The sequence below is a fragment of the Schistocerca gregaria genome, chromosome 6 (genome assembly GCF_023897955.1).
Source record: "Schistocerca gregaria isolate iqSchGreg1 chromosome 6, iqSchGreg1.2, whole genome shotgun sequence".
Lineage (NCBI taxonomy): Eukaryota > Metazoa > Arthropoda > Insecta > Orthoptera > Acrididae > Schistocerca > Schistocerca gregaria.
Window position 1 is genome coordinate 40,145,979 of NC_064925.1, and position 27,084 is coordinate 40,173,062.

The 27,084-nt window shown below is 45.1% G+C and overlaps 1 protein-coding gene across 1 annotated transcript in view; it reads right to left on the reverse strand.

Annotated features, from left to right (window-relative positions):
• LOC126278104 (clavesin-2) overlaps positions 1-27,084 on the reverse strand; it is a 71,100-nt gene that overhangs the window by 20,310 nt on the left and 23,706 nt on the right. The window contains exons 2-4 of the mRNA XM_049977981.1: positions 7,803-8,140; positions 1,133-1,194; positions 689-882 (exon numbers count right to left, since the gene is read on the reverse strand). Of these exons, the coding sequence (XP_049833938.1) occupies positions 689-882; positions 1,133-1,194; positions 7,803-8,140 (594 nt within the window). The remainder of the gene's footprint in view (positions 1-688; positions 883-1,132; positions 1,195-7,802; positions 8,141-27,084) is intronic.

A 27,084-nucleotide genomic window follows, 5' to 3' on the forward strand; every position in this document is an offset into this window, starting at 1 on the left:
TGGAGGTGCTATAACCCAAGAATATCTTTTGCTGGATAGTAAATGATGTGTAAACTAAGTTTGGCTGATATTTCTCCAGGTATTTCACAATTATTGTTACATGACACCCACTTTTCTGTTGCTGTCCTAGGAGTCATGCAGAACTAATTTTTCCAGATAGTGACTAATACATGTACCAAGATTGGTTGAGACCACTCCAATCATTTCTATGGGTTTTACAATAACAAGCATGCTGTCAACATGGGAGAACACGGTTTTACCTGCCTTAGCTTGTGTCAGTTTTGTGGGCTGCCAAAGATACTTCATAATGACTTATGAATGAAGACCACATTACTTGGAAACTACAAATCAACTGAAATTTTTTAGTGACTTTTGGTAACAACAGACTGTTAATATTGTGACAACTATAGCTATAACATAAACCACTTTTGATCAGCTTTGCATGTTATCCCCTTAACAACTCCTCCCCCTCCTAACAATGCTACTGGGAACCTTACCACCTCCTCCTCTCCACCAGCATATTTTACACATACCAAGCCCATAAAATTTCTCCAGTCTTTCCAGAGTTAAGCTTACAAGTCATCACTATCCCACCCCAAAAAATAGAAATACTAGGGTCATGATTGTGTCCTGATATTAGGTCATGTATGCACCATGTTTGTCTGAAATTGCTTCAGATTTAGTGTACCTGTATGCACCGTAGCATGCTTCTGATGTCTGTGAATGACCATAAGCTGATGTGGCCCATGAGAAGACCAGATTCATCATTCAGGTAGGTATATCCTCGAATCTGATTTTCCGGTTCATCCATAAGTGCCTCAACCACCAGGCTATGACAGCGAGCCATGTGTCCTGAAGAGTACTTGTAAGGGTCAAATCGACCTGAAACCAACAGGCAGTACTACAGTTAATACAGACTACTGCATAGTGAGTAGGAAAGCAGGCACATTATTTCAGAAAGTAATTCTCACAATACTTCAAGTGCTTAAATTCAATAACAATGGAGATTACATTTATGTTTCCTTTATCTTTACTTTTTTTGTGGTCATCACAAGCAAATAATAAGCATTTAATACATCTGACACACTTACAGACAGACCAGGATAGAGTACGCAAAGGGCTCAAGACATACCTGCACAGGACAGGAGGACTTGTCGGCCATGTTCATCACGTTCTGGCAGAGGAATCAAGTACCTGGAACATGTTCAAATATAATTCAAGAGACTCTGTGATCACTCTGTCTGACCTCTGACAGCAATGAGCAGTAATTAAATAAGAAACTTGTGTTTTTTGAACAGTACTTGAAGAGCTGCAAGATTAATTATAAGGAAACTGCCTAATCATAGACTCAGCATCTCAGAAGTAAGTTTCCCTTGCATGCAAGTATGCCATAAAAATAATATGTGCAATGCATCAACAATGATAATAGAGACACTTTTGTAAAGAGTCTGACATCTCAGCTTGCTTATAGAAGTTTTGATCACCACCCCACAGATTTTCCAGGTAGCAAAATTAATTTTAGAAGCAAACTAAAAATGACTTTTCCATAAAACTACGTCTAATCCATGGGAAAAGTTGTATTTATAAACTCACTACTTGCATTTACTGAAACAATGTTCACTATCGTGCATGTTCAGCAACTGAGTGCACCAGATGCCTCTTAGTGACAGTTTGACAATGGCTATTCATGTGAACAGATGCTTGTCAGTGGTTGTGACCACAAAGCATGCCACACAGTGGTTACAGGTAAGTTAGAAGACATTATGGCTGTGTTCACAGGTGCCTTTGTCTTTGGTGGCATAGGAAATGCCTGTGACAGGACTGCTAACAAGGCATAGTGAGAGGATGCATGAGAGAGGTCTTGATTTTAGGTTTTTTTGAGAATGTGAACCATAGGGCAAGGGGTTAGGAGCAGAGGGGGAGTAGACATGGATAAGGCCACAGCATAGGTTGGGTAAGTAACAGAATACCACTGTGGGAGTGATGGAAATGATAGTGGAGAGCACATTTCTCATTTCAGGAGACAACGAGAGGCACTTGAAACACTGGCAGAGAATGCGGTTCAGTTGCTGAAGTCCTGGGTGGTACAGAGTCACGAAGGGGTGTTGCTTTGTGGCTGGACAGTGGGTGTGATGGGGATGTTAGGTAACTGGGAGACAAGGTCCAGCAGATATATTTCTGTACATGGTAGGGGATGCAATTTTACTCTGTGAAAGTCCCTGTGAGACCTTCTGTATGTTTGGAGAGGGACTGCTCATTGCTGCAGATGTGACAACCACAGGTGGCTAGACAGCACGGAAGGGACTGAATGGCAGCCGTCAAAATGGTAGGTGTGGTATGACGGAGGTACTGATGAGGTGGAAGTCACTATCGAGGAAGGTGGCTTGTTGGGCTTAGGAGGACAGGGGAGCAAATAGGCATTGAAGTTCTGGAAGGATGTGGATAAAGTGTACCCACTCATTGTCCTGATCATGAAGATGTCATCAATGAATCTGTACCAGGTATTCTGGGTGGCTGCGAAGGATTCCTGTAGATGGCACATTACAAGGTAGCCATAAGATGGTGATTTTTGGGAGCCCACAACCATACTGTGAATATATTTGTAGGTGATTCATTTAAGGTGAGGTAATTGTGGGTGAGGATATGTATTATCTATCCAAAAAGCTCTGAGCCTGATTTTATTCTTTGTGTACAGGCAACAACAATGCATTAACTATGGTGGCAGCTTGTGCTAACAAATGTAAATAACTAATGTCTATTCAATTAGTGAGTTCAGTAGTAACTAGTGGACATGTGACCATAGTAAGTCAAAATTGTTCTGTCACAAATTACCATGCAACAACATCTCTAAATCAAGTGTTTAACACATTCTCCAGGAAAAAAGGAAAGTGTGTGATACCTGCTGTGGCTTGACTGAAATGCAAAATGTCAACAATTCTTTTCTGGAAGAAATCATCACAGACGACGAGACTTAGTGTTATGGATACACACCTACCACAAAATGCAGAAATTCACATGAAGAGTCAATGTTATAACAAAGTATTGACATTCAAGCCAGCATGATGCTCAAGTTGCCAACATCTCAAAGTAGGACTCTCACAGTTTCACAAGGTTGTATGAATGTTCCATACATTGTACTCAAGTGGTAGGAGACTTGGAAGGCTAGGTAGAACACCTGAAGCATTAAAACCACAGCTTAACATCTCTGTATTTTTTATTAATCCATTCCAAAACTTTTTAGATTGACAGAGTAGACGGTCATGGTGATCAGGAAGGAGGTTGTACATTTGTAGTCAGTTAGCTATTGGGTAAGATGTTCTTCAGCAGTGACAAGGCCACGGGAATTTGGGATCTTAGTGTAGAGGGAGGTGGCACTGACAGTGTTGTGTAAAGTGTCAAGTGGTAAAGGATCAGGAACTGTAGAGCATCATTAGAGGGAATTGTTAGTGTCTTTTATATTAAAGATAGGTTACTAACAATAAGCTGAAGGTATTTGTTCACATTGGCAGAGTCTCTTTTTGTGGGAACATGATATCCATCCACAATGGGACATCCTGCATGGGTGGTTTATGTATCTTTGGCCAACTCTTTGAAGAGTTTTTATGATATTACTACATATTTCTACATGTTTTATATCTTGAACCACAGATCTTTTCTCCTTGATATTTTCCACTCATTCAATTGAAAAACCTGGGTCTGATTTAGGTAAAACAAGTGTTGTCTCTTCATATAACTGGCTCACTATATGTACTTCTCTTCATCTGCATAAAAGGTTTACAATGTTCTTAATTTTATGAAACAAGTAAAATCACATATAAACTTGTTAATTGGCACAAAGACAGAACAGCTAACCAGTGTCTGTTCCCTGAACAAGCAACACAGTGGGCATGTAGTGTGCTGATGACGAAGTTGAGGGAGGTAGCCAGGGGTTGGAAGTGAGTGAACACTCGGGGTAAGTGGGGCGGGAGGCCACAGTATGATCCTGCTGCAGTACTGTAGAGGCAAGGTTCGGTGATATAGAGAGTAGTAACGTAGGTGCAACCATGACAGAGGGGTATCTGTTGAGAGGTCAGACAAATGTGTGGTTCCGGAAGAGGGACAGCAGCCTTTCCAGTAGTTGCAGGGGCAATGGTCTGGATGATTGACTGATCTGGCCTTGTACCATTAACCAAAACAGCCTTTCTGTGCTGGTAATGTAAACAGTTGAAAGCAAGGGGAAGCTGAAGCCATAATTTTTCCCAAGTGCATGCAGCTTTACTGTATGTTTAAATGATGGTGGCTTAATAGTCGTGGGGGACTGGAATTCGATAGTAAGAAAAGGAAGAGAAGGAAAAATAGAAAGTGAATATGGAGTGGGGGTAAGGAATGAAAGAAGAAGCCACCTGGTAGAATTTTGCCCAGAGCATAACTTAATCATAACCAACACTTGGTTTAAGAATAATGAAAGACAGTTGTACACATGGAAGAGGCCTGGAGACACTGGAAGGTTTCAGATAGATTATATAATGGTAAGACAGATTTTGGAACCAGGTTTTAAATTGTAAGACATTTCCAGGAGCAGATGTGGACTCTGACCATAAGCTATTGGTTACAAACTGCAGATTAAAACTGAAGAAACTGCAGAAAGGTGGGAGCTTAAGGAGATGGGTATTGGATAAACTGAAAGAACCAGAGGTTGTAGAGAGTTTCAGGGAGAGCATTGGGGAGTGATTGACAAGAGCGAGGGAAGGAAATACAGTACAAGAAGAACAGGTAGCTTTGCGAGATGAAATAGCGAAGGCAGCAAAGGATCAAGTAGACAGAAAGACGACAGCTAGTAAACATCCTTGGGTAACGGAAGAGATACTGAATTTAATTGATGAAAGCTGAAAATATAATAATGCTGTAAATGAAACAGGCAAAAAGGAAAACAAACGTCTCAAAAATGAGATCAACAGAAAGTGCAAAATGGCTAAGCAGGGATGGCTGGAGGACAAATGTAAGGATGTAGAGGCAAATATCAGCAGGGGTAGGAAAGATGCTGCCTACAGCAAAATTAAAGAGACCTTTGGAGAAAAGAGAACTGCCTGTATGAATATCAAGAGCTCATGTGGAAAACCGGTTTTAAGCAAAGAAGAGAAACCAGAAATGTGGAAGGAGTATATAGAGGCAATGTACTTGATGGTAATATTTTAGAAGTGAAAGAGGACATACATGAAGATGAAATGGGAGATATGATAATGCTTGAGGAGTTTGACAGTGCACTGAAAGACCTAAGTCGAAACAAGGCCCCGGGAGTAGACAACATTCCTTTAGAACTACTGACAGCCTCGGGAGAGCCAGTCCTGACAAAACTCTACCATCTGGTGAGCAAGATGTATGAGACAAGGGAAATTCCCGCAGACTTCAAGAAGAATATAATAATTCCAATCTCAAAGAAAGCAGGTGTTGACAGGTGTGAAAATTACCAAAATATCAGTTTGATAAGTCACAGCTGCAAAATACTAATGCGAAATCTTTACAGTTGAATAGAAAAACTGTTGGAAGCAGACCTCAGGGAAGATGAGTTTGGATTCTGTAAAAATGTTGGAACACGCGAGGCTATACTGACCCTATGAGTAAGCTTAGAAGATAGATTAAGGAAAGGCAAATCTACATTTCTAGCATTTGTAGTAAAGAAAGCTTTTGAAAATGTTGATATTTCTACATTTCTAGCGTTTGTAGACATAAAAAAAGCTTTTGACAATGTTGACTAGAACATCCCCTCAAATTCTGAAGGTGGCAGGTCAAATACAGGGAGCGAAAGGCTATTTACACGTTGTACAGAAACCAGCTGCAGTTATAAGAGTCAAGGGGCTAAAGGAAAATGAGGATAATGGCATGTAGTCAAATTAAAGCAAGTGATGCAGAGGGGATCAGATTAGGAAATCAGACACTTAATGTAGTAAATGAGGTTTGCTATTTGGGAAGCAAAATAACTTATGATGGTTGAAGCATAGGGGATACAAAATGTAGACTGACTATGGCAAGGAAAGTGTATGTGAAGAAGAGAAATTTGTTAACATCGAGTATAGATTTAAGTGTTAGGAAGTCATTTCTGAAAGTATTTGTATGGAGTGTAGCCATGTATGGAAATGAAACATGCATGATAAATAGTTTAGAGAAGAAGAGAATAGAAGCTTTAAAAATGTGGCACTACAGAAGAATGTTGAAGATTAGATGGGTAGAACACGTAACTAATGAGGTAATGAGGAGGTACTGAATAGAATTGGTGAAAAGAGAAGCTTGTGGCACAACTTGACTAGAAGAAGAGATCAGTTGGTAGGACATGGTCTGAGGCATCAAAGGTTCACCAATTTAGTATTGGAGGGGAGCGTGGAGGGTAAAAATCAAAGAGAGAGACCAAGGGATGAATACACTAAGCAGATTCAGAAGGATGTAGGTTGCAGTAGTTACTTGGAGATAAACAAGCTTGCACAAGATAGAGTAGCAGGGAGAGCTGCATCAAACCAGTCTCTGCACTGAGGACCACAACAACAAACAAGATAAAAGAGACAAGCAAGTGAGAAGAGAATAGGGGAAAAAATGGGTGATCATCGTGCATTGTGAAGGTAGAAATATAAGCAAAACGGATCTTCTCAATCAGCACCAGCTTTACTGCTCTCTAGAGGTGGAGGCTCAACCATTTTCTGTAGCTGGAGAAGTCAACTTGTCCTTTAATATCTAGGGGATATCAATAAAAAAAGTTGTGATTTTGCTTCATGATAATATGAGATTGCACAATACTAAAGCAATACAGGATGCTCTGTGTTCTTTTGAATGGCAGGTGTTGGATTGCCTGCCTTACAGTCCATAATTATCACCTCATGATTACCACATATTGGTTCCTCAGAGGATGCCATACAGGTTGGCATTTCTCCTGTGGTTGAGTAGTGTGGAGGATTGGGTCCATCAGCCTTCATCTTTTGTGAAAAGTTCTACAAAACTTGTGTTGTGTTTGGACAGTTCCCTGAGCAATGGAGGTGATCATTTACAGGCTCTCTTGAAGCCTCAATATTATAACATTATTTATCTCAATTGCTGTAACATTTGTTTCTGAGTGAAGCATCTGTATTGCCTCAAACATGACCCCTGTATCTTCTGAAATGTTTGGTCTGGCACTGGTCCTGTGCTTTCCAGTCTAAAACCCTATTAAATAGCACCAGGACAATCACTAAGTTTAAATTTCTTTTCTCTGGTTTTTCCTTTGCATTTGTCTCACATTTACATGAGGTCAGCATGGTTACTGTTGGATTTGGCATAGTTAATTAATGCATGGCCAGGTGCCCTTCCTGTCACCACCCCATTACCCCCACCCCTGGGAGGAATACATGTAGGAGTGTGTAAACATTTTCCAAATCTTTGAAAATCATGTAACTGAAGCTCAGTACTTGGATACCAGCCTGGCATTCACCTAGCCAGATGTGTATAACAACCTAAAAACCACATGCAGGCTGGCCAGCACACCGGTCCTCTGCCAGGCAGATTCGACCTAGGGCCTGTGCAGCTGCCCAAATCTTGGAAGTGGTATGCTAACAAGCACAGCTGCTGGGCAGGTACGGCTAAAAAGTTTAATGTCCCACTTTAACAAAAGAGATGGAAAGTGAGATGTTGGCGCACAGTCTGAAGGTGCCAGACAATTCCGGTTACTGACACAGCTTTCATTAGTAAAGCTCAAATGGCAGCCTCCACATCACACGTCACCACCCTACTGTTTGTTACAGGCCACAGCAGCCCAATACAACGACTTTTGGTGATACCAGAGAGAAGTCCACTACACTCACCCACTGTCGAGTACATCGGACAGGTCGGGGTCGTCGACGTCGAGCCCGCGGAACCAGTGGGGATAGAGCTGGCGCACGGTGAGGTAGCGCTCGAGCATGTCCTGCGCGAGTGGCACACTGAACTTCTTGGTGCGCAAGAAGCGCAACAGGAAGGGAGCATCAGTACGGCAGTTGCGGATGGCCGGGTGAGTGCGAAGCCAGGAGCGCATCTGCTGCAGGCCGTGGGCGCGCACTGACGCGTCCTCGCGGAGCTCGCGTGCCGCTTCCTCCTGCAGCGCTGCTGGCAGAGGCACCTCGTCCTCCTCCTCAGCTTTCACACCACAGTCTCCGTGGCCCATCTGCAACGAAGTTTCACGTCTGTGAACTCAGACATACTTTTACATATTGTGTTCCGTTCATTCATTCGTTTACATATTCATTCATGTTATGTACAACCAATCCAGAAGGAGACACTGCAGAGATGTGCAGTGAGTCAAACAACATGTTAACACATGACAAAAACATCATAAAAACTGAAAGTATGTACTGTATTAACAATAAGCTGTCACTAAACTGATCAATAGTATTCATGTTTATGGCAATTAAATTTAATCATGTAAATCGGTAAGGACAGCCACCATAGCCGAATATTTAGTGTCATAGCTGTCAGTGTGGAAGTATCTGGGTTTGACTCCTGAAACCTACTCAGATTTTTTTCTGGAGGTAGCATGATCTGGAACGAAGTCCACTTATCCCTTGAAAGGCCAAATCAGGAGATGCTCAAATAACGAAGCAGTGACATCATCAGGATTCGTGCACTGGCACTAAGGGCTGGAAAGGATTGGCAACATGCTCTTCACATGTCCCACGATCATAGACCACTCCTGATACCGCCTTGTTAGTACCAGTTGGCCAGTTGGAACAGGCCTAAGCCCTAATCTGTGACTGGTGCATCAATTTACTAAAACAGTAAGAAAGTTGCCGCTTTAAAAAAGCTAATGACTCTTCACTGTTAAGATACAACTGCTGTTTATTTGCTATTAGTACCTGAATATTTACGTGACAACAACAGTATTTTTCTAAAAAAACGTTTTTTTACAGCTATTAACACTGAGTCCTATTTATGGTACATTACTTGTCATAGAGCAGGCTTTGTAGTCAGGGCAGCCACAGCCTGGACATATCAATTTGAAGAGAAGCTTGCTTCAGCTTTAGGTAATTTATTTATGCGAATGAAGAGTACAGAATTTTCAGCTGCACCACCAGTGCAATAAAATCAAGTAACGCTCCAATTCATAAAAGAGGATGGGATAAATCTGCATTCATATTCATCAATTTTTTTGACATCCACTGCTTAGCATATAAAGTGCTGACTATGAACACTGGGTCATCCAATTCTCTTTTCTTGACTGGAACATGACTTGATTTTATTGCACCTAGTGGTGCAGCTGAAATGCTGAAAAACCAGTTGTGCCTATGAATGAAGGTCTTACAGCTGAAGTGGTCTTACCTTCAAAACAAAATTTGTCATATAGCTTTAAAGTCACCTGGTGTGGAGTAAGTACAACCATAAATCCAGGGTTTTAACCACCTAGCATGCTGGTTACTGCAGAAGTCCAGAGTAATTTAAGATTTAGTGCAATAGGGGAGAGGCTGACTCCTGCATGTGTTTTAATACATTATTTTATGACATTTTAACTGAGCACCACAACTCTGTAGCTTTTATTAAGGGTTGAGCCATCTAAACAGGGAGACTCCATTGGTTGATCTGCCGTTTTCCTTGATCATGTCATCAGGAATCCAACTGTCTCAAGACTTTACTGCCTCTAATATTGAATTATATGCAGTCATGCAGGCACTGGAGCAGATGAGATGTGTTTCGAGTACTAAATTCCTTGTCTGTTATGTCTCCTTCAGTGCCCTTCACTTATAATGCTTCTGCCCTTGTTTTCAGTACAAAATTCCCTGTCTGTCCTGACTTCCTGAGTGCCCTTCACTCTCAAGAATGCTTGTACTCAGCAGACAAAGTGGTACAGAATTTTCAGGATGCCCTCTTCCATCTATAGAGGAGGGGGAAGGAGATGTCTTTCTCCTAGGTTCCAGGACACAAGGGTGTTTAGGGGATTGACAGGGTAGGTTCATAAGCCAAGGAGGCACATTATGGTTCTCATGTAATTCAGTGTGCCTCCCCCTGCACACTATCGCCCCACTGCCTAGGTGCGGGATCACAGGACGATGAGAATAAAGTGGCCAGACGGAATTTTAAGCAGTGAGACTGTACAACAAACATTGGTACTTGCCCTTTACTAGCAGAATCTTTCAGTCTCTAAATTCAGATAATTTGTAAAAAAGCCTAGCTAATGAGGTACGCTTTTGATTTTATTCCTTAACTGATAAGGACTCCAATTTCTTGGGACTTTGTACAATCCCTTGCCTCCAGAGTACGTAATTCCATGTATTACAGCTCTGTTGAAACTAATTTTTATCATCAGCAACAAAAACCATTAAGCACTAAATGTATTGAAAAGTGAGGGTTAGAGTTCTGATCTTCCAAAAAGCTTCTGCAACATGTATAGTTATCTTTGCACAACATTCTTACTGCTCACTTCTGCTGAACAAACAGTTTGTTTATTTTAAGTGCATTGCTCTAGAAGATAATTCCATGAGCAAAACAGGAATTAAAACATGCCAAATTAGCCAACACACTTGTCTTTAGATAAGAACAGAGGGATAGACATTGATAAGGGCATAACTCGCTGAACTCAGCCTAGCGAGTATTTTATCTGTGTCTCAACTCCATTTTGACTTGTTATCCAGATGAACCCCAAGGAATTTTACACACAGTGCTTCATTCAGCAAATGATCATTACTGTCCACTTGTGGTACTAAAAGGTCATTATTGCTTGTTTGTAAATACATGAGATGAGCCTTTCTGAGGTTAAGGCTTAAAACTGTTAGTTGTAAACCCCTAGCAGCCCTGTTCAGCTGTCACATGATCTGTGTCTGCTAGGGCTGAGTTTCAACCCTTTGTTAGTGCAGTTGTGTCGCCAGCAAACATTGTAGTTTTTGAACTGTCCATTAGAGTCAATCAAGGGTCATTTATGTATGTCAGAAATGAGAGTGAGCCTCATACCAGTCTCAGTGGCACACTGTATGTTATGTTCTCCCACTCTGAGGTTATTTTCACATGCACATGTAGTCTGCTAATGAGAACCTCTGCTTCCTGTTATGGAGGCAATATTCCACCAGTACACAAGGAATGCTGTTAATGTTTCCATCTGTGGAAGAGCAGTGCTATTAATGCTATAATGCTTTAGTTTACTAAGTAGAATTTTTTGACCCACAGATTCAAGCACTTTAGCAAGGTCACAGAATATACTACCCGGACACTAATTCTTGTTTAGATCTACTTGCACTTCCATTCTGAGATCTTTCATTACATTGTGTTTTGAGAATCATTTGTGAAAGCCAAAATGAGACGCAGTTAACAACTTCTGCTTAGTTAAATCAGTTAGTATTTTATTGTAGGTTACATTCTCAAACATTTTTGAATAGAATGGCAGGAATGATATAAGTTTGTAAGTAGAGGTGGTTTGTTTATCTCCACTTTTGGAGAGGTCAGGATATTTAAGTCTGTCAGAAAATACATCCTAATCTACTGATTGATTACAAAGTGAGCTTGAAGGTAATCCTATCAAGGCAGCATGAGATTTTAAATATTCTGCTAGACACACCATCATAGCGGCAGAATTACTACTCTTTAGTGCCCTGATGACTTCCATAAATCCCACGTGGAAGGGAAGCCTTCAGCTGTGTGAAACAAATCAGGTTACACACTGACAGGTGGAACCGGTACCCACAAGCCTAACAAATAATAATTTGTGTTTATCCTAAATTGATCTCAGGCAGGTCATACAGACAATTTGTGATGTGCAATTGTGGGTGGGCGGGGGGGGGGGGGGGGGGGGGGGGGGATGGCACACCAAACCAGCATGCGGGAAAACAGTCGAGTGGCAACAGTGGCAGAGGTGAGGCTATCATTTGAGGCATGCCAAGACTCCACTGAAGTGGAGCCTGATGTACAATAACATTCATGTGGTACAATGGCAGTGCCACAAATGTTTAGAAATGGAGCCACCGATGTCTTGCACAACTGCTCCTATTCATGGTAAGTTTGAAGGCAACAGAACTGCTAAAGATCTACACCTACATCTACACTCTGCAAACCACAATAAGGTGCATGGCAGAGGGTATGTCCCATTGTGCCTGTTGTTAGGGTTTCTTCATGTTCCAATCACATATGGAGGGTGGGAAGAATAACTGTTTGAATGCCTCAGTGCATGCAGTAAATTATCCTAATCTTATCCTCATGGTACCTGTGTGAGCAATATGTAGGGGGTTGTAGTATGTCTCTAGAGAAATCAGTTAAAGCTGTTTCTTGAAACTTTGTTAAAAGACTTTCTCAGGATAGTTTACATCTGTCTTCAAGAGTCTCCCACTTTATATTCCTTCAGTATCTGTATGACATTCTTCCACAGATTAAACAAACTTGTGACCATTCATGCTACCTTCTCTGTTATGTTCTATATCATCTGCGAGTCCTATCTGGCAACGGCCCCACACACTTGAGCAGTATACTAAGATTAGTCACAGAAGTGATTTGGGAGCAAACTCTTTTGTATGCTAATTGCACTTCCCCAGCATTCTAGCGACAAACCGAAGGCTACTACCTACTTTACCTGCGACTGGAACTATGTGATCATTCCTATTTATATCCCAGGTATTTGTATGAGTTGGCCAACTCCAAAAGTGACTCATTGATTTTTTTACAGTCATAGGATAGTACGATTTTTCGTTTTGTGAGATGCAAAATTTTAGATTTCTGAACATTCAGAGCAATCTCTACATCATGTTGAAATCTCATCAAGATTTGACTGAATATTTATGTAGAATTTCTCAGATAGTACTTCATTGTAGATAACTGAATATCTGCAAAAGCCTGATTTTATTATTAATATTGCCTGAAAGGTCATTAATATACAACATTAACAGCAAGGGTCTCAACACACATCCCTGGAACCCACCAGAAGTTGTTTCTACATCTGACGCCGACTCTCCATCCAAAATAACATAGTGCAGCCTCCCTACAAAAAAAATCCTCAATGCACTCACAAATTTCACTTGATACCCCATATGATCGTACTTTTGACAATAAGACTAGGGGTGGTAGGCAAACTGAGTCAAATGCTTTTCAGAATTCAAGAAACATTGCATCTACCTGTTTGCCTTGGTCCAAAGCTTTCAGTATGTCATGTGAGGTAAGTTCTAGATCAAGATACCTCATTCTGTTTGAGCTCAGAATATGTTCTAAGATTCTACAACAAATCGATGTCAAGGATATTGGACAGTAGTTTTGTGGATCACTTTTACCACCCTCCTTGTAGATGGGTGTGACCTGTGCCTTCTTCCAAGAACTGGGCACGGCTTTTTGTTCGAGGGATCTACAATATACACTCCTGGAAATGGAAAAAAGAACACATTGACACCGGTGTGTCAGACCCACCATACTTGCTCCGGACACTGCGAGAGGGCTGTACAAGCAATGATCACACGCACGGCACAGCGGACACACCAGGAACCGCGGTGTTGGCCGTCGAATGGCACTAGCTGCGCAGCATTTGTGCACCGCCGCCGTCAGTGTCAGCCAGTTTGCCGTGGCATACGGAGCTCCATCGAAGTCTTTAACACTGGTAGCATGCCACGACAGCGTGGACGTGAACCGTATGTGCAGTTGACGGACTTTGAGCGAGGGCGTATAGTGGGCATGCGGGAGGCCGGGTGGACGTACCGCCGAATTGCTCAACTCGTGGGGCGTGGTGTCTCCACAGTACATCGATGTTGTCGTCAGCGGTCGGCGAAAGGTGCACGTGCCCGTCGACCTGGGACCGGACCGCAGCGACGCACGGATGCACGCCAAGACCGTAGGATCCTACGCAGTGCCGTAGGGGACCGCACCGCCACTTCCCAGCAAATTAGGGACACTGTTGCTCCTGGGGTATCGGCGAGGACCATTCGCAACCGTCTCCATGAAGCTGGGCTACGGTCCCGCACACCGTTAGGCCGTCTTCCGCTCACGCCCCAACATCGTGCAACCCGCCTCCAGTGGTGTCGCGACAGGCGTGAATGGAGGGACGAATGGAGACGTGTCGTCTTCAGCGATGAGAGTCGCTTCTGCCTTGGTGCCAATGATGGTCGTATGCGTGTTTGGCGCCGTGCAGGTGAGCGCCACAATCAGGACTGCATACGACCGAGGCACACAGGGCCAACACCCGGCATCATGGTGTGGGGAGCGATCTCCTACACTGGCCGTACACCTCTGGTGATCGTCGAGAGGACACTGAATAGTGCACGGTACATCCAAACCGTCATCGAACCCATCGTTCTACCATTCCTAGACCGGCAAGGGAACTTGCTGTTCCAACAGGACAATGCACGTCCGCATGTATCCCGTGCCACCCAACGTGCTCTAGAAGGTGTAAGTCAACTACCCTGGCCAGCAAGATCTCCGGATCTGTCCCCCATTGATCATGTTTGGGACTGGATGAAGCGTCGTCTCACACGGTCTGCACGTCCAGCACGAACGCTGGTCCAACTGAGGCGCCAGGTGGAAATGGCATGGCAAGCCGTTCCACAGGACTACATCCAGAATCTCTACGATCGTCTCCATGGGAGAATAGCAGCCTGCATTGCTGCGAAAGGTGGATATATACTGTACTAGTGCCGACATTGTGCATGCTCTGTTGCCTGTGTCTATGTGCCTGTGGTTCTGTCAGTGTGATCATGTGATGTATCTGACCTCAGGAATGTGTCAATAAAGTTTCCCCTTCCTGGGACAATGAATTCACTGTGTTCTTATTTCAATTTCCAGGAGTGTACAATTGACACACCACTCATAGTCAAGTGGACGAGTGATGACAGATCCTGTTCTTTCTGCAGGGGAGACAGGGTCCACTGGAGTGGATAGTACGTGAAGTACCTCTGGTACAGGTATCACAGGTAGACCTCTCTAGGGAGCTCTTCCAACACAACGATTCACATCAGCTGTCAATTGTTTGACAGTAGTCTGGGGCGACTTCCAGCTGCTTACGAACGTCAACCAACTCACCTCGTGTCTGAGAGCCGTGCAGTTCAAAATGGTTCCAATGGCTCTGAGCACTATGGGACTTAACATCTACGGTCATCAGTCCCCTAGAACTTAGAACTACTTAAACCTAACTAACCTAAGGATATCACACAACACCCAGTCATTACGAGGCAGAGAAAATCCCTGACCCTGCCGGGAATCGAACCCGGGAAAACCGCGCAGTGAGGCTGCATTTTGGCTGGTGCAATGTATAACAAGGCAGTGAACAAATAACTTTAAATTAAACCTGATCATTATTTTTGAATGCGGAGAGCTAAAAAGTTGCAAATTTCCTGTAAAGATTGAAGCAGATACACAAAACGAGATTTCTATTAAGGCAACACAAAAACCTCTGGATAAAATTACTAGTTTCCTAGTATGTTTTGAAGTTAATTGTGGTTATTAGCTAACTCCAAAACTGGGATAATTTACGATAAATTCAGTTAATAGATAGGCGTGCTCCTCTTAGGGGAAAACTACATGTAACACACAACATTAGATGGAAAATCTGCTACACTAACTAAATCACAAACCCCGGTTTCCTACAAATTGCTCGTAGATTATACAAAGGACAATGGCAGCTTCCGCGAATTCTCAAAAACGCTCGTTTATTCTTGTTGACATTCAATGAAATTCAGGAGTGATGTATACTTTGGCTGAACTGTAAACCACAAACGCTAACTTGCTACGAATTAAATTACATATCCAAAATACTCGTACCACTAACTTACAAAAATATAGTTTTGTAAGCGTCCGAAAATTCTGAAACTAACCTATTTGTCAAGTAATTGTGCAATGAAATTAGACAAACATTGATTTGAACGAGGATAGAGGCGTAATGTTCTTAAAAATTTAAAAGAGCACAATTTACTTTAAGCCTACAATTGACCATAACGTGAACAGTAAAATATACGAATATATAACTTTAAACCGAACACAATGTTGTACAAGCGGTCTCACACAAGGGAAAACTCCAAGTTGTCTTTTGTATATAAATAAACGTGTGTGTTGCACGGATTTTCCACTTGGCTGATTCTGTGCACACTTCTACACTGGCATGCCCAAGCAGAACACTGCAACGTAAGTTTATCTCGAGCAAAATCGCTAAAATGTGCAGCATCGGCAAAGCACATAGTCCACCCACTACAGCTAACAATGCTGGAACACAAGATGTGGTAGACCACAAGCAGGGCAGTGTAAGCCCGTGTTGAGTACTGGATTGTGGCAATGTTTCGTGCGATCACTAGGAAAATCTGTGAATGCAGGAGCATTCGAAAGGGATTTTGTCAGTCAAGTGAAAGACACATTATTAAGTGTACAAAGTAGAATTGTACATTCCATGACTGTTAGACGCGATAAATGCAAATGACTCCAATCAAAAGATTGAATACTGTGTATGGTTTGGGGTCACAGTTTTCTAGAGAGAGGAATGTGTAGGGAAATTTATGTGATTTCGAGAGGTGCATTTCAAACTTAAAAGAACTGTCACATTTGTGTCTATTGGGCTCCTGGTAAAATCACGCTCATGTGGACAAGGCAGTGAGCCTTCTGGCGCTCAATGTGCCACACAGTCTCCCATGGGTTAGTGTGACGGGTCCCATATTTCGTCTGCTGTATCTTGAAATGCTTCAGACGAGGATTTTGCCCCTCCTGCAAACGCTGTGTAGGGATGAAATATCTTACATGGAATTAGACGAAGCCCTTCCTCACTACCATTGAGATGACACGCTACACAGACTGTGAGTAGATTGATAAGTTTCTATTGAGTAGCCAATACATGTCTGGATTTCATACCTATGGACTTCTACCTCTGCGGAACCATCAAGGATGACGTATATATACAATACTACGATTAACATGCTATGTGAAAACTATAATATCATGTGTTGCAGTTACGGCACATACATTGACAGCCATAGTTCAATCTGCTGTGAAATGCAATGGGATTTTTAGTAACTACTAGTGCTCATTTTGAACATACAATGTAACCACCCCCTCTCTTTGTCAAAAATTGCAGCTTGTAACATATGTCAGTTACAAGCATTCTTTTCAACGGGTTTCATTTTCTGTCGTGACATGATCTAGAAATTCAATTTGTCATTTTAGTACGTAAAATATGACAAATCCTTATGGATTTACTTTTGAAGTAGGGTTTGGATCAATAATCAGTTATGCATGTGATCCTAATGCAGCGAGAAAGGCAACTATTAGCGTTTTTACTTTATTATTTTTATTTACATTTTCTAATTACACTATACGATACTTATTTTATTTTACAGGATGCAAGTTCATAATTCCAAGTTATCGTAACAAGTACACACATGTTTAAAAGCAACAAGTATTATTTATATTTTCTCAAATCTTTCCTTCGAATTGCATCATCTTCGTATTGTATTATCTGCGTATTGTATTATCTTCGTATTGTATTTTCTTTATATTGTTTTATCTTTATATTCTATTATCTTCTTGTTGTATTTTCTTTGTCTTGTCGGAAGGTTTTCTGCTAGTGGTGATGTAATTGTGGGTACCAACTAACAGCCAGTTAAATGGAAGCACAATTCCTACGCAAGTGGAATCTCCTGCGAAGATATGACTATACATTTTTGCTAAACAGGACAATAATGTGTCTTCTTAAATCAAAGGAGGTTGTAACTGATGACACTCACAGGTAAGTACAAGATTGTAACCAGCTATAAATTGCTGAAGTTGTACCCTCTGGTCTCCTGTTTTAATTTGATGTTTCACCAGAGCATAACCTATCCGGTGCCGGGAGGAGCTGCTTCGGTGTTCAAATTAAACTACTGGATTCATATTCGCCAAGATGGCTTCAAATTCCGGTACAAGGACGCGGTCTTAAAAGTTTCCGTGGTTTTCCTAATAATTAAGGCAAATGTCGGGATGGTTTCTCAGAAAGGAACACTGCGCTTTCCCTTTTCCTGGCAACTCGATCGTGTTCTCCATCCCTGATGATCTCGCTGTCTATGGGACGTGAAACCCCGATCTTTCTTCCTTCTTTCGCGTCTGGTGGCAGATTTGACGAAGTCCGAGATCAATCTGTGCGCGTACGTGGTCCAGGCGGACCTCTGGCATTCAGGAGGCAGCACGCGGCTCGCTTCAGAGTACTTCCCACATGCGCACACATTTGCTACGCTCCCCCTTACCACCACCCCCTCCAATACGCCACCCACCGTCATTTCAACTGACTTTGAGGGTTCCTCTCATATTGTTCCCTTACCAACTTCACCGTTCAACAATACCACCACTTGCAAAAGTATGTTAGAAATCATATTAATAATGTTACTCACGCAGCATATGTTCGCTTTATCGGGCAACAACAACAAAGTTATTGACTGTCGATGGTATCGTCAGAATGTACATGATGAAGGACCAGAGAACCTGTCCACCACACCTCCTGTTACAAGAGCGTCATCCCATTTCCAATCTGTGATAGTGCTGCGTTCCTCATTTACGACTGTATTATACAGTTCACAGACAGACAGAAATACCTTTAATTAGGTCCCGAACATAAAACTAATATGTAAACGCCGCAAGCATTGAAAAGAAGCTGTCGCTATTCCAGGACCGACTTGCAAAAAAAATTTCCACATAAGCAACTTGTCAATTTGGTCGGCCTCCCTTCCCATTCCCTTTTATTCCCTATACTATCACGGGAGTTTTCCCTCGTAACTGCGATACGCGCAGTCTAAAAATGTGGCACTTGCGTGCCGCCTCCAGCTTGGAGCCACGAGCGGCCGCTATTGTGGGGCGCCCCGTATAGAAGTGGCAGAGTTGGTGGCGCTTCTGGCAACTCGCCGCCCGAAGCGGTGGCTTGTGTCTGTCGTGCTTTAAACCGGTCCTGCACCAGTCCAAGAAACTCGCCACACTAGTAAGTGCACGAGCGAGGCAGCTGCACACATGCAGTACCTTTCATCGGGCATGTTCTCTCTTACGCCAGTGGTACCTGGATTTTTGTTTACCGAGCGAGGTGGCGCCGTGGTAAGCAGACTGTAATCGCATTCGCGAGGACGGCGGTTCACACCGTTGTCCGGCCATGCAGATTTAGGTTCTCGTGATTTCCCTAAATTGGTCCAGGCAAATGGCTGGATTCTTGCTTTGAAAGAGCACGGCCGATTTCCTTCCCTGTCCTTGACACAGTCCGAGCTTGTGGTCTGTCTCTAACGACCTCGATGTCGACGGGACGTTAAACCAAATCCTCCTTTTTTCCTTCTGATTTTCCCTCCACCTAAATTCTATCGCTCCTGGAAACTGTGGAACGGCGCAGGCTTCGCGTCTCCTGCTGTAGCTACCTACTGTTCTCCCGTCGAATACTCTGCGACCTTATTTTCGCCCCTCTCCTTTACCTACAGCAAACCTGAGACCACCTACCGAATCGTTTAATCCGTCGCTACTAGCCCTCCTACTGTGCTAGCACATCGGCCTCACACGATCAACACGTTGGCAGAACGCGACTTTAGCCACCTCGCGCTGTCTGAACATAATATCCACCCTGCGGTGAGGCAACCTTGCAGAGGGAACAGAATACACCCCTCCTTCCCCATGTCGAGGCTCTCTCCAGCAGCTAGGTTTGTCTCCTCATCCGCACGATTTCTACCACACATCCTGTTTGAACGACTCTCCCGGAAATGTCATCAACTCCTGCTGCTCCCTTATTTCTTAAAAGCAACGAATCTTAGTTTCCACTATCTCTTGTTCTCTCACCGTGTTAAATTCGTGCAGCAACATTACCGCATTAGTAAACGACATCAGTTTTATTTTATGTAACCATAAAAAAGCTCTTACATGAATTCGAGAAACTGGTCACTATTTTAACTTCCACGATTTATGTATGTCAGTTACTTTGAACGGTTCTTTTTGAATCACTACATATTTTTAAATCCTTGTTGGTGAAGAGCAGATGCGTTACCCTCGGCAGCTCACGCCCCCTCTCTTCGCGTCGAGGATGAAAGACGACAGTAAACGGAAAAATGAAACACGTCCGTCGCGCCCTTCTGAGAACAGGCCCACCAGTGAGCGCCGTCTGGAGCGCGAGGCAGCGAGCCCGCAGCACTCCCCAGCACGGCGCCAGCCGCCGCCGCCTCCCGCGGGGCAGGTCGCCGCTGCGGCCTCTGGCGACCACCCTGTCCGCAGCCGCACGCAGCACGCCGCTGGACCCGGCACGGCCACACTCCTCCCGGAGCCCGGCACGCGGGCTCAGCCGCGCAGAACCACTGCCGGGCCACCACCCGGGGACCGGGGCGGCTGCCAGGCAGAGCGGCCGCGCACTCCTCAGTCGCCGAGTCGTCACAACCTCGTCCGTTTAGTTCTCCCAAAAGGCCATTAACCTCACGAAACGCTGACGCCCTTTGCTTACGCAGCGACAGTCTACATAGAAACTCGTATACGCACGCGTATTCAAATACACTACTGGCCATTAAAGTTGCTACACCAAGAAGAAATGCAGATGATAAACGGATATTCATTGGACAAATATATTATTCTAGAACTGAGTTGTGATTACATTTTGACGCAATTTGGGTGCATATATCCTGAGAAATCAGTACCGAGAACAACCACCTCTGGCCGTAATAACGGCCTTCATACGCCTGCGCATTGAGTCAAACAGAGCTTGGATGCCATGTACAGGTATAGCTGCCCATGCAGCTTCAGCACGATACCACAGTTCATCAAGAGTAGTGACTGGCGTATTGTGACGAGCCAGTTGCTCGGCCACCACTGACCAGAAGTTTTCAATTGGTGAGAGATCTAGAGAATGTGCTGGCCAGGGCAGCAGTCGAACATTTTCTGTATCCAGAAAGGCCCGCACAGGACCTCCAATTTCGGTCGTGCATTATCCTGCTGAAATGTAGGGTTTCGCATGGGTCGAATGGAGGGTACAGCCACAGGTCGTAACACATCTGAAATGTAATGTCCACTGTTCAAAGTGCCGTCAATGTGAACAAGAGGTGACGGAGAAGTGTAACCATCACGCCGGGTGATACGCCAGTATGCCGATGACGAATACACCCTCCCAATGTGCGTTCACCGCAATGCCGCCAAACACGGATGCGACCATCACGATGCTGTAAAGAGAACCTGGATTCATCCGAAAAAATGACGTTTTCCCATTCCTGCACCCAGATTCATCGTTGACTACACCATCGCAGTGGCTCCTGTCTGTGATAGAGCGTCAAGGGTAACCGCAGCCACGGTCTCCGAGGTGATAGTCCATGCTGCTGCGAACGCCGTCGAACTGTTCGTGCAGATGGTTGTTGTCTTTCAAACGTCCCCATCTCTTGACTCGGAGATCGAGACGTGGCTGCACGATCCGTTACACCCATTCTGATAAGATGCCTGTCATCTCGACTGCTAGTGATACGAGGCCGTTGAGATCCAACACGGTGTTCCGCATTACGCTCCTAAACCCACTGATTCCATATTCTGCTAACAGTCATTGGATCTCGAGCAACGCGAGCAGCAATGTCTCGATACAACAAACCGCAATGGCGATAGGCTACAATCCGACCTTTATCAGAGTCGGAAACGTGATGGTACGCATATGTCCTCCTTACACGAGGCATCACAACAACGTTTCACCAGGCAACGCCGGTCAACTGCTGTTTGTGTATGAGAAATCGGTTGGAAACTTTCCCGTTGTCAGCACGTTGTAGGTGCCGCCACCGGCGTCAACCTTGTGTGAATGCTCTGAAAAGCTAATCATTTGCACATCACGGCATCTTCATACTGTCGGTTAAATTTCGCGTCTGTAGCACGCCATCTTCGAGGTGTAGCAATTTTAATGGCCAGTATTGTACAGAGATATGTAAACAGGCAGGTTACGACGGTGCGGTCGGCAACGGCTACATAAGACAACAAGTGTCTGGCGCAAGTTTTAGATCGGTTACTGGCGCTACAATGGCAGGTTATCAAGACTTCAGTCGGTTTGAAGGTGGTGTTATAGTCGGCGCACGACCGATGAAAGACAGCAACTCCGAGGTAGCGATGAAGCGAGGATTTTGCCGTACGATAGTTTCACGAGCGGACCGTCAATATCGGGAATCCGTTAAAACATCAAATCTCAGACATCGCTCCGGCCGGAAAAAGACCTTGTAAGAACTGGACGAACGACAACTGAAGAGAACCGTTTGACGTGACAGAAGTGCAACTGTTCCGCAAAGCTCTGCAGATTTCAACAAGTGTCAGCGTGCGAACAGTGCAACGAAACATCATCGATATGCGTTTTCGGAGCTGAAGGCCCACCCGTGTACGCTTGATGACAGCAGCGACACAAAGCTTCAGGCCTCTTTTCAAATTGTATCCAGCGGACGGACGTGTACGGGCATGCAGAGAACATGTATGTCAGCAGGGGACTGTTCAAGCTGTTGGAGGCTCTGTAATGGTGTGGGGCGTATGCAGTTGTACTCATATGGGACCCCTCATACGTCTGGGTACGGCTCTGACAGGTGACACGCACATAAGCATCCTGTCTGATCACCTGCATCCATTCGTGTCCATTCTGCATTCCCACGGACTTGGGCAATTCAAGCAGGACAATGTGACAGCCCACACGTGCAGAATTGCTATAGAGTGGCTATAGCAACACTCTTCCTAGTTTAAACAATTACGCTGGCCACCAGACTCCCCAGACGTCAACGTTACTGAGCGTATCTGGGATGCCTTGCGACGTGCTGTTCAGAAGAGATCTCGACGCCCTCGTACTCTTACGGATTTATGGACATCCCCGCAGCACTCACGGTGTCAGTTCCCTCCAGCACTACATCAGACAGCAGTTGAGTCCGTGCCACGCCGTGTTGCGGCACTTCTCCGCGCTCACGGACGTCCTGCACGACATCAGGCACGTGTACTAATTTGCTTGGCTCTTCAGTGCAGTACTGGAACTGAGTCCACTCCATTGGCGACAACGCACCTGCTACTGTGATCCGCCAGTTGGACGACACGCCTCAGGTCGGAGGCCGCATGCCTGTCCCCACAGCCGCAGCCGTCTTCCGCCGCGGACGGGTCCGCTGGCGGCGGCCTGCGACAGCAACGGACGCCTCGGCAGGCTGCGCCCGTTCCGGAAGCACCTCCCTTCTCCACGTACGAGCCAGCAGCGGCGCTCCCACTTCCTGTCACGCGGCCGGCAAGGGAACACACTGACGCTCCGGTTCAGCGTCAGTGGTGTGCGGCTCCATACAATCGTGTCGATTAAATATCTAGGCGGAACGTAGCAAAACGACAGTGAAATGCAACGAGCATCTGAAGACTGTAGTAGAGGACGCGAATGGTCGACATTAGGGCACTGGCACAATTACAGGAACGCGTAATTCTTACACAAAAGAGACTGCGAACACAACGCTTCTGCGACTCATTATCGAGTACTATTCGACTTTTTTGGATTTCCACTCTCTCTAACTAAAGGAAGATAGCGAAACAATTGAGTCATGTGCAGCTAGATTTGTTGCCCATAGGTTCGATCAGCACGCGAATATTACGGAAACGCGCCGTGAAGTCAAATGGGAATCTTTCGAAAAAAGAAGACATCCTTTCCGCGAAGTATTATTGAGAAAGTTTAGAGAAGTGCCATTTGTGGCATACTGGAGATCGATTCTAGTGCCACCAGCTTAGATCTAGGGACCGCAAAGACAAGACGAGACGAATCAGGACTTGTGTGGAAGCAGATAGACAGTCGTACAGTGGCTGCACGTACGAGTGGAACAGGAACAGTAGCTGTATAACGACGACATACGGTACCGTATGGTGGGTTTGCGGAGTATCAAAGTAGATGTAAAGGTACAGAGGTTAGACGAAAACGTGAAAACACCGTGAGAAATCCTTGGCTGAACACACACGCAGATGCTGCGTAAGCGTCGACCGCTACGGTCGCACGTTCGAATCCTGCCTGGGGCATGGATGTGTGTGATGTCCTTCGGTTAGTTAGGTTTAAGTAGTTCTAAGTTGTAGGGGACTGACGACCTCAGAAGAAGTACCATAGCGCTCAGAGCCATTTGAACCATTGACATCTGAGGGTCGGCGGGGGAGCCTGGGATGAGAGGTCCGCGGTAGTTGTTCAGGGGAGGGCGCCAGCCGCCACCGTTGCTGCTTCCGGAGCCAGCCGTTCGCTCAGCGGCCGAGTGTGTGTCGATGTGAGACTCCACGGCAGGTCAGAGCTGCCTGGCGCACCCGCGGCCTCGCATTTCGCTAGCGACGCTCTTACCGGCCAGGTGAGACTCGCCACCCGCCCTCAGGGCTGCAGTTCTGCCAGCACGCCCCTCCTACTGTCTAAACTCGATCGAACTAGTTACGCGCGAGAGGCAAGGTTCTGCTCTCTGCAGCACGCCGTTATTCTACCGGGGACGGACAGAAACGTGGAAATGCCGAAAACTTGATCGCGTCTAAAACGGTGTAACAAAACAGCTTTCAGTCGTCTCGCAATGACTGAACGCATCTCCTGTACGGTTTCCGAGGGAATCTTGCAGCATTCCTTCTGCAAAATGGTGGACAGTTGAAGCGACGAGGATGGAAGTGGACAGCGATCACGCAAGCTTCTCTCCAAGGCAGACCACAAAGGCCCGTCTAATACTGAGATTTGGTGTCCATAGTGGCCAGAGCAGATGCGGCAATTTATCCTCGTGCTTACAAAACCAGTGCTGGTCGCTGCGAGTTAAGTGAACAGGGACGCAGTGTCAACATTGTGGAACACACATTGTACCACAGGATGGACCTGATTTTTTTTAAATCTCATTTTGTCCGTTTTCGTTCGTTGTATCTGCTCTGGGCGGACGTCGAAAGACACCTGTTTCAGTTCGTTGTTGATCTACTAACTCAGGTTTTTTTTTTTATTATTACAGAGGGAAGCTAGCCCTGTGACAGGACACGCTGAGCTACCGTGCGGGCAACCTGATCAGCCGAAATGGTCACAAACCCTCGGCGGAGTAAACATTGGCCCAGTAGCATACCACGATATTGCTGGCAAATCAGCACCGAACCCCTGCCGTGGTTCACTCTTGCTGTGCACACTCGGCCAGAAGTTGGAAACAGTGAGCAACAGGACTCATCCGACCAGACGACTTCCTTCCGTTGCTCCACTGAGTCAAGGTTTCACGGCTTCGGCACCACGTTTTCCTGTTACGGGCGTTTGCATCACCGACTTGTGGTTTGAGAATTGCATCTTACCGTGTAATTCCGGCGTATGTTTTTCTGTTGCTGACAGTGTTCGCAACTACATCAGTTTTACAGTGACTTTTGCACCTGTTGTCGCCTTATTTCGTCACAGCCCTCTTCGGTAACCATCCGCCACGATGAGTCAACACACTCTCGTCCGTACTCCGAGTTATCGGATGATGTTGCCCCGCTTCCCGTCTGTGAGATCCATATAAATTTTCTATACGGTGGAATTTGAAACACCAAACACTCCTGCTGTCTCGACCGCGACAGCACCCACCGTAAGAGCAGTTTATGTACTTGTTACGATAACATGGAATTATGAGCGTGCTTCCTGCTAAATAAAATACGTATCGTGTAGTGTAATTAGAAAATGTAAATAAAAATAATAAAATAAAAACGCTAATAGATGCCTTTCTCGCTGCATTAGGTTTACATGCATAACTGATTATTGGGGCGCACACACATGTCGCTGATCCTAAGCAAGGTTCATTTTCTCATGTCATGGTAAGCTGACGTACGCCAGATGTGAGCTTAAAGCTACGAGCTCCTGTCTGAAGTACCTGGTGGATATAATGAAAGCGCAGCGACTCACAGAGGTCCAGTGCGTACTGTTTGTTTGACCTAGCGGGGTGCCGCATTGGAGGGCGGCGGTTCAATCCCCCGTCCGGCCATCCTGATTTATGTTTTCCGTGATTTCCCTGAATCGATGCAGGCAAATGCGAGGATGATTCCTTTGAAAGGGCACGGCCGACTTCCTTCCCTTACATCTGCGGTCATCAGTCCCCTAGAACTTAGAACTACTTAAAGCTAACTAACCTAAGGACATCACACACATCCATGCCCGAGGAGGATTCGAACCTGCGACCGTAGCGGTAGCGCGGTTCCGGACTGAAGCGCCTAGAACCGCTCGGTCACAACGGCCGACGTTCCGTACAAAATTGTCTGAGCAAGCAAAAACAGGAATACTGACAAGTAAACGGTTAAAGTTTATGAAAGAGATTACATCAAACACGTGCCAGGACCCGTCAGTGAGACGTAAGTAGATGTCTTCGTTAGTTCTTCGTATAAAACGTACCAACATTACTGTCTCAGTTGTTGAGTAGTCACGAAAAGCAAATCTTTCATCTTCACCATAGCGTTTTCATCGTCTAATCCTGGATCCCCTTTTTCAGGATTGGGGGACGTCTATTCTCCTGTACAACACGTGGCCAGATGTCCTTGCAGAAGCCACAGTCTTCAATGTAAGGTGAGCGAGCGCAGCCGTGTGCGCGACGTGTCCGTGAATCGTGCAGACTTTGTTTTGTTCCTCGTCGTATTTTGACTCTCCGTGTAGGTAACATGTGGAGAGGAAATTTGGGGACCGGCGCAGCGTTCTCGTAAAGGAGCGTGTGAGGCAGTGAGGGTGTGCGCTGTGGCAGCCGGCTTGCGGGTTCGACGCGAGCCAGCCCAGCTGGCCCAGCTCGCAAGCTGCCCCGCCGCGCGTCACGCGACACGAGCCGCTGACCCAACCGAGCACACGAGGGGCGTGCTTCTACTCACAAGGGAACCTCCCCATCGCACCCCCCTCCCTCAGATTTAGTTATAAGTTGGCACAGTGGATAGGCCTTCAAAAACTGAGCACAGATTGATCGAGAAAACAGGAAGAAGTCGTGTGGAACTATGAAAAAGTAAGCAAAATATACAAACTGAGTAGTCCATGCGCAAGACAGGCAACAACAAAGAAACAGCAAGCTCAGGAGTGCGGTGGTCCCGTGGTTAGCGTGAGCAGCTGCGGAACGAGAGGTCCTTCGCTCAAATCTTCCCTCGAGTGAAATGTTTAATTTTTTATTTTCAGTTTATGTGACAAACTCTTATGTTTTCATCACTTTTTTGGGAGTGATCATCACATCCACAAGAAAACCTAAATCGGGCAAGGTAGAGGAATCTTTTTACCCATTCGCCAAGTGTGCAATTTAGGTG